The 7,862-nt window shown below is 28.6% G+C and overlaps 2 protein-coding genes across 2 annotated transcripts; both read left to right on the top strand.

The window, feature by feature from the left end:
- Window positions 1-1,361: 1,361 nt before the first annotated feature.
- Window positions 1,362-1,871, top strand: LOC103307735. Its single transcript, XM_008179992.1, has one exon. It carries the CDS (start codon window positions 1,362-1,364, stop codon window positions 1,869-1,871), a length of 510 nt encoding a protein of 169 aa, XP_008178214.1.
- A 685-nt stretch (window positions 1,872-2,556) lies between these two features.
- LOC103307734 (zinc finger BED domain-containing protein 1-like) lies at window positions 2,557-4,771 on the top strand. Its single transcript, XM_008179991.1, has 4 exons — window positions 2,557-2,780; window positions 3,798-4,225; window positions 4,447-4,688; window positions 4,742-4,771. The coding sequence occupies exons 1-4, from the start codon at window positions 2,557-2,559 to the stop codon at window positions 4,769-4,771; spliced, it is 924 nt and encodes a 307-aa protein (XP_008178213.1).
- The last annotated feature ends 3,091 nt before the right edge of the window (window positions 4,772-7,862 follow it).

Genomic DNA, 7,862 nt, shown 5'->3' with positions numbered 1-7,862 from the left:
ACGTGTATATTATTTCCTAGAGGTTTCGAAAAACCGATCATTGAATTAGTCGATATTTTGGACTTAGAAAATGAACGCGTGAATAAATATATTGTGGTACCTACCTATATAAAATTGATTATTGATTATTTTGAACTTAGAATAATTTTGCGATTGTTACGTAGTATTAAATTATTATTGTGGTATATAAAATTATTGTTATGGCAACACTGCGGAGTGTTGCTGTAGTGATAATATTATAGACGTGATATGGACTTAGAAATTTTTTCCCGTTTTTTTTTCCAGACCCAAAAGCCAGAGTTCAACCCGAATATAAATATAAAAATTAAATTAAAAAAAATTTAAGTGCATTTTATACTATAATTTTTGGCATTTTATATTGCATTTTTTTCACTTTAGATGCATATTTTATTGTAAATTTTTGACATTTTTAATGCATTTTTTTTAGGTTTTTTATTATTAATAATAATAATCATTTAAAATAAGTCTGTTTTAAAAAATTTCAATATATACAAATATAAAAAAATACTTATATTTATATTTTTTATTGTTTTCAGTTTGTCGGAAGTAGACAGAAACAAATGATTATAAATCTGTATAAGACTAAAATTGAAGAGCAACCGGATATCAAGTATAAGCCTTTAATTGCATATCTATCGAAAGCAACCGGAATTGGACGTGATACAAATTGTAATACTATCAGAGATTACAAAAAGCATAACCAACTGAAGTCAACAAATAAAAAAAAAATTCGTGCAACAATCAACGAAAAAATTTATGACTTCGACAAAAACGCTATAAGGCTAAAAATTCATAGTTTTTGGTTAAGAAATGAAATCCCAACACTAAAAAAAATTGTTCAAGCTATCAGTGATGATCCAGACTTACCAACAATACCAATGACATCATTGCAGCGCATTTTAAAGGAATTGGGATTTGAGTACACAAAGAGAACCCGGAACAGCGCACTTACTGAGCGAGGGGATCTCATCGTATGGCGACAAAAATTCATAATAGACATACGTCGTTACAGAAATGAAGGTCGTACAATATATTATTTGGATGAAACGTGGGTGAATGCAGGCGAGTGTTGTAGTAAGGTTTGGATAGACAAGACGGTAACATCGCATAGAGATGCATTTGTTAAAGAACTGTCGACAGGCCCGAAAAATCCAACAGGCAAGGGCAAGCGGTTAATTGTTGTTCACATCGGGTCAGCAGAGGGTTTCGTCGAGGGTGGTCTATTGTGTTTTGAGTAAAAAAAAAAACACAGCAGACTATCATGACGAAATGAATGGTGATACATTCTACGACTAGTTTTGCGGAGTTTTGCCCAAACTGAAAGAAAACGCAGTTATAGTATGGACAATGTTTCATACGATTCGGTAAAAAAGGACCCCATCCCTACAATAGCCTGGAAAAAAGACAAAATTGTTGAATGGTTGACTTCAAAAGGCTGTAATGTGAATACGTCGTTGGTGAAATATCTGTTGTTGGAAAAGGTGCAGGAAATTAGACATCATTACGACAAATACATAATCGATGAAGAAGCTTTGAAATCAAACAAAACCGTATTGCGTCTTCCGCCTTACCACTGCGAATTGAATGCAATAGAAATGGCGTGGTCGGTTGTGAAAAATCACGTAAAGAACAACAACACTCCATTTAAAATAAACGATGTAAGACAATTATTGATCGATGGCATCAGAAACGTTACACCAGACATGTGGGCCAATTTTGTAAATCATACAATAAAGGAAGAAGACAAATTGTGCACTGTTGATAGCAACACTGATGAATTATTAGATCAACAAGATACATATCATGTCATGCAAATCACAGGGGACACTTCTTCCGATTATTCAGATTAATTTTTATAATATTTTGTTATTATTTTTTTTTACGTATTTTTTGTAAATTTGTGACGTATTTCTGTGTTTTAAAATATTTTATATAATTACATATTTAATATAATTTGTTTGTTTGTACTTTTGACGTGTAAGTATTGAAATATCTTATAATAAAAACATAATATACAATTTATAAAAAAAATAGTGGTTATGACAATTCATCACACTGTATAGTATAAGCACATTTTCAACACTATATATAGCGCGCGACGACTGCGGCAAATAGTGGGAGAAATCGGGCTCCGCGCCGTCGCTGCCGGTTATTATGCATGCGCGTGACGGTCCTGAATCTAGGGGTGCGCGATTATGACAATCGATTATTTCTAAAAATTATAAATAATCGATTAATCGAAGGATCGATTAATCGTAAAAAAATATCGATTAATCGATTAATTGTTTCGATTAATCGATTAATCAGCCAATCGATTAACAATTAAAAAATCGATTGTTGTATGGTATCACAGATTAATGAAACACCATAGATATTAAACATGTTTATAGTGAAACACGATAAAATATCTGTTATCATAATAAAACATTGGAAAACGTTGACTATTGAGCTATTTATATCTTCTGTAGATACAAAATTTGTTATTTTACGTCATTACAATTATTATTATAAGTTATAATAACCATTCTATTTATCATGAGTGAAGTGTGGCAAGTTTTTATTAAAACTGACTGTGGTTTACGTGCCCAATGTCAAATATGTAAAAAGACGTACGCCAATTCAGGTACAAATACAACGAATTTATGGAATCACCTTCAGTCCAAGCACAAGCCAAAATTTAAAGAGTTGGATGATCAGCGCAAAGGCCTTTCAGGATCGCCATCCTCGTTTTTAGTTAACATTGATGAATGTGATGATGAGTAAGTTTTATTTATATGTATTATTTGTAACAAATATTGTCCATCTATGGACTATGATATTATATTAAGAAGTAATCTATTAAGTATTAATTATTTAAGTAGGGTAAAGTTGGGTACCGACTACTGAGTACTGACAACTGGGTACTGCATACTGAATACTGATTAGTGATAGGTCGATTGTTAACGTAATAATGTCACATCTATAACACAAATAATAATAAACTACCTATTGGGACTTGGGACATTAAATAAGAATAAATAATGATTGACAATGTTTTATTCATTTTTTCATAATCTATAATTATTTTTTTAAGTTTTATGTTAAGTAATAAGTTTAAGTTTTTTATTCAATATAAATATCGGTAGGTACCTATACAAAAATGTTTATATGTAAGGTACTAAGGTATAGGTGCCAACGACTAGCGAGTAGCGGCTACTAGCTAGTATGACATTCCTACTCTAATATATTGTTTAAATTTATTAACTATCCAATATTATAAATAAACAATAGTACAATATTAAATATAATATTCAAGAGTTCAAGACTGAGTAACTATTTTCATTATAACTAGCAATAGATATAACTAAAAGTTTTGTTTTTATAATTATTTAATTAATATTTTTAAAGAATAGGACCTAGCCACCTAGGTACTTTGTTCATTTTCATATTCGTGTTGCATTTTTTAACTACCTATCCTTAAAGGAATTAACTAAATATAGCCATATATAAATATGAATACCTACTTTTTTACTTTTTAAAATTAAAATTTTTAAATAACTGATTTTCAACAAATTATTAGTAGGTACCTACCTATTATATATATTAGATAAGTTGGATCATACAATTTTTATTTTTATTATAGGCTAACACTTAAATTTTTAAAATATAATACACAAACGTTTAGGTTAGGTAAATTATAATTTAGTTTAATAATGTCAAAAATGTTTACTGTAATAATTTACTTATAAATATAATGTGAACTTAAATTGGTTTAATGTCTCAAGTTTTATTTTTAGGGGTTCATTTTCATCAACAGCAACAACAATTCCATGTTCAGTAAACAGTACCAGCTCAAAAATGAAAAATGAAAAAAAAATGAACCAATTACCAATTACATCCTATACACTTACTGCAACTGCTCAGGCAAGAATTGACAATGTGCTAGCTTATTTCATTTCTACAGATATGATGCCGTATAGTATTGTCACAAAAGATGGATTTAAAATGTATACAAATGCCCTTAATGCTAGCTATAAAATTCCAAGCCGCAAAACAATGACTGAATCAAGGATAACTTATCTCTACAAGGTGACTAAGGACAATGTTGAAACTATCGCAAAAAATACATTGTTCATGTCATTCACTACTGACTGTTGGACATCAGTAGCAAATCAGCCATTTATGGCTTTGACAGGTCATTATATTGACAATGATTTTAATTTAGGTATGTACAAAAACCAAAATACTCCCTAATTATTTTAATCATAGTTTAAAAATTTCGTTAAATATTTTATCAGTTTTTTTTATTTAATTTTGTTGTCGTTGAAGAAAAAAAAAATAATAATCAAACATTCAATGTAATTTTTATATCTGTAGCCTCTATGTCATTAATTTATTGTCCTAATATTATTAACTCATTTAAATTATTTAATTTTAACTTTACAGGTTGTATATGTTTGGGATGTATTGAACTCATTGAAGATCATACTGGTGACAATATAGCGGATGCATTGATTATGTTACTCTTGGAATATAATATTGAAATTCCAAGCCAAAAAATATGTTCATTTACAACTGACCATGGATCTAATGTATTAAAAGCAGTTAAAAATTTGAATATTACTCATACACCATGTTTTGGGCATGCTTTTAACATAGCTGTCGGAAGAATATTTCTTCTTCAACAAGTGAATGTAATTGTCGTAAAAGTAAAAAAAATTCAAAATATTTTTGCACATAGCTGGCAGGCAGTAAGACATTTAAAAACTGAACAAGAACGATTTTGTTTAAAATGTATAAAGTTTCCGTCATATTCAAAAACCAGATGGTGGTCTCTTCTTGATTTAATTAAAGTTGTTATTACCCAAGAATTAGCTTTATCAAGTTTTTTACGTACCTACAAAAAAGGAGAATATAAAAAATGTATAATAAATGATGAAGAGTTTGAAGTCTTAAAATGTATTGAAATGGTTTTAAGTCCTGTTAGAGAAATTGCAGATAATTTAGCAGGGGAAACCTATGTTACTGCTTCTGCTATCTACCCAGTAATTAATAACATAAAAAATAAAATTAATGAGGTATCCACAAATGAAAATACAGCTGAATTAAAAAACGAAATGTATAACACAATTTCGGATTTGCTCGATAATCGTTATAATGACAATGATGCACTAAAAATTACTATGGTACTGGATCCTCGATTTAAGATGAAATATATAAATGATACTGATCAATTATCTGTAAAATATGCCATGAAAACTGAATGTCTCAGTGCTTGGATGGTTTGGAATGAAATGCATAATGGTAAAGAAGATGGAACTGATAATTCATCAATGGACTATAGTTCTCCATCTAAAAAAGCTAAACAATCTGGCTTGCTTGCAATATTCGGAGAAACAAATGTTCCTAATGATCGATCTTCAAATCAAGTAAGACTATAAAACCTAGTTAAACCATTCTGATCAGTGCTACTAGCTATTACATATTATTTGTATTTTGTTTTATTTAGGAAAATGATACTACACTGCATAAAATAGAGAAAGAAATTGAGTTTTATACAGGATTACCTACAATATCATTTTGTCAAAATCCTCTAAAGTGGTGGAATTTAAATTCATCGATGTACCCTTTTTTAACTATTCTTGCAAGAAAATTTCTTACCATTCAAGCTACTAGTGTGGCGTCTGAGAGAGTGTTTAGCAAAGGAGGTCTTATAGTCACAGATCATAGAGCTACACTTACTAATGATCATGCTAGCCAACTTGTTTTTCTATCTGCAAATAAGGCCCATGTTCCAATTCCTATTTAATAAATACAATTATTTTACTATTGTAAATTTATATTATCAGTTTATGCCAAAAAGTAATTTTTAATTTTTTTAAACTTCAGTTGACTAGAAGGTTATGTTTTTAATGTTTAAATTCAAATTATTTTTAAAAAAAAGGTTTTACATTTTTATTTTATATTTTTAACTACTTATATAATTTGTTAAATACCTACTTGTGGAGAATTTGAGATTATTATTTAATATTAAAACAACAAGTGACAAGAGTACAAGACTACAAGTAAATGTTATTTTATAATTATTTAAATAAAATAAGTATTATAACTTTGTTAATTAATGTATCTATTCTAATTATCTAAGTATCTAACCTTTTAACTTATATCTATATGAATATGAGACATGTGACTAAACGTATTGATATATTTTATTAGCATACATTATGTTGTAGAAGTTTAAGTTTAAAAATTCACCTAATACTCTACAAGTATTTTAAATTTATATCTTATATTTTATTAGTAAACGAGAAATTCTCATTACTATATAACAAAAACAGTTGGGTTAAACATGTTGTATAAGGCATAAGGCCCATAAGGCATAAGTGCATAGGGAGTAAACATTTTGTATATAATTATTTTCCTTACCTATAACAAAGTTAACAGTTTGACAACATAAAAAATTAATTTGATAACATAAACAACATATTAAGTTATAATAATAATATCGGTCTGAGTAGTCTGACACTCTGTCCACCTGCACCACAGTCCACAATGTCTAGCTGATAACATATTTATATATTAGGTACGATTAGGTACGTTTAATGTTTATCATTTCCACTATAACGATCCTATATTCCTATCTGCTGAATTCTTGAATTGATAAATTGTAAATAGCTACATAAATTAATTAAGTGACATATCGATTAATCTACTCACGATTGATCGATTAATCTACTCACGATTGATCGATTAATCGATTAATCGATTAATCGATTAATCGACTCGCAATTGATCGGTTAATCGACTCACGTATGTTTGATTAACAATTATAATATAAAATCAATAATAATCGATTAATCGATTATTATAAAGTATTTAAAAAACAATCGATTATTTAAGAAAAAAAACAATCGCGCACCCCTAGTCCTGATCTTTCGTGGGCCGGAGTATAGCAGCTATGTTTATTTATATTATAATATGTATTTCTAATCGATTATTACATATTAGAACTGTGTAATTATGTAAATATGTCGCATTTGTCTTATCGACTACAATTGACTATTGTTCAGTGTATTATTGTAGATAGGTGTATACTGAATATGTTATAAAAATTAATTAACGATATCTAGGGTATAAGATAACATGCTCGATAAAATGAAAAGGATATTTTTTTATATTTCCTTTGTTTTGAACATTGCCAGGTGCAATATTAATCCATTAGCATTTAATAAGTAGTAATTATTAACAAATATTTTATAATGCACACCGAATTATAATTATTGAGCTCGTATCCATTTACAAACTATTTAGTATTTAATAGACAGATAGACTATATTATCCTTATTCCTTAGTATTTGAAGAAGAATAACTAAGGAAGTTTTCGTTCAAATTTCGATTACGATACATCAAAATTTTCAGAAAAATTATCTGAATCTCATTTTGCTTTAAAACATATAGGTTGTCATTTGAAAAACAAAAGTTAGTATTGCCACAGGATTTAAGCATAAAAATGGGGTGAGCATGCTTAAAAAATCACCCTGTATATATATATGCAATACGCATAGGTATACATCGTCATTAAACCGTAAATTTTTGAAGTCCGACAGATGTAGGTAAGTACTTTGTAAATAATGAGTTGCTAAAATTAATAGCGTAATATAATATTGTATTCATCAATATAATTATATTTTTATTTTTTTTTTTTTTTACTATCATATTTTAAATTTTATATAGTTACAGCGTGATAAAATATATGTACTGAATACTATAGGTTGTACATAAAACTTGACAGATATGTTGTACGTGGTAATTAATCACCCCGGCGGCCGTTATATTGCACTTATACGGCACACTTTCAAAAA

The sequence above is a fragment of the Acyrthosiphon pisum genome, unplaced genomic scaffold, assembly GCF_005508785.2.
Source record: "Acyrthosiphon pisum isolate AL4f unplaced genomic scaffold, pea_aphid_22Mar2018_4r6ur Scaffold_20682;HRSCAF=21825, whole genome shotgun sequence".
NCBI classification, from domain to species: Eukaryota; Metazoa; Arthropoda; class Insecta; order Hemiptera; family Aphididae; genus Acyrthosiphon; species Acyrthosiphon pisum.
Note: the sequence above shows the minus strand (reverse complement) of the source record. Positions and strands in the feature narration are given on the sequence as shown.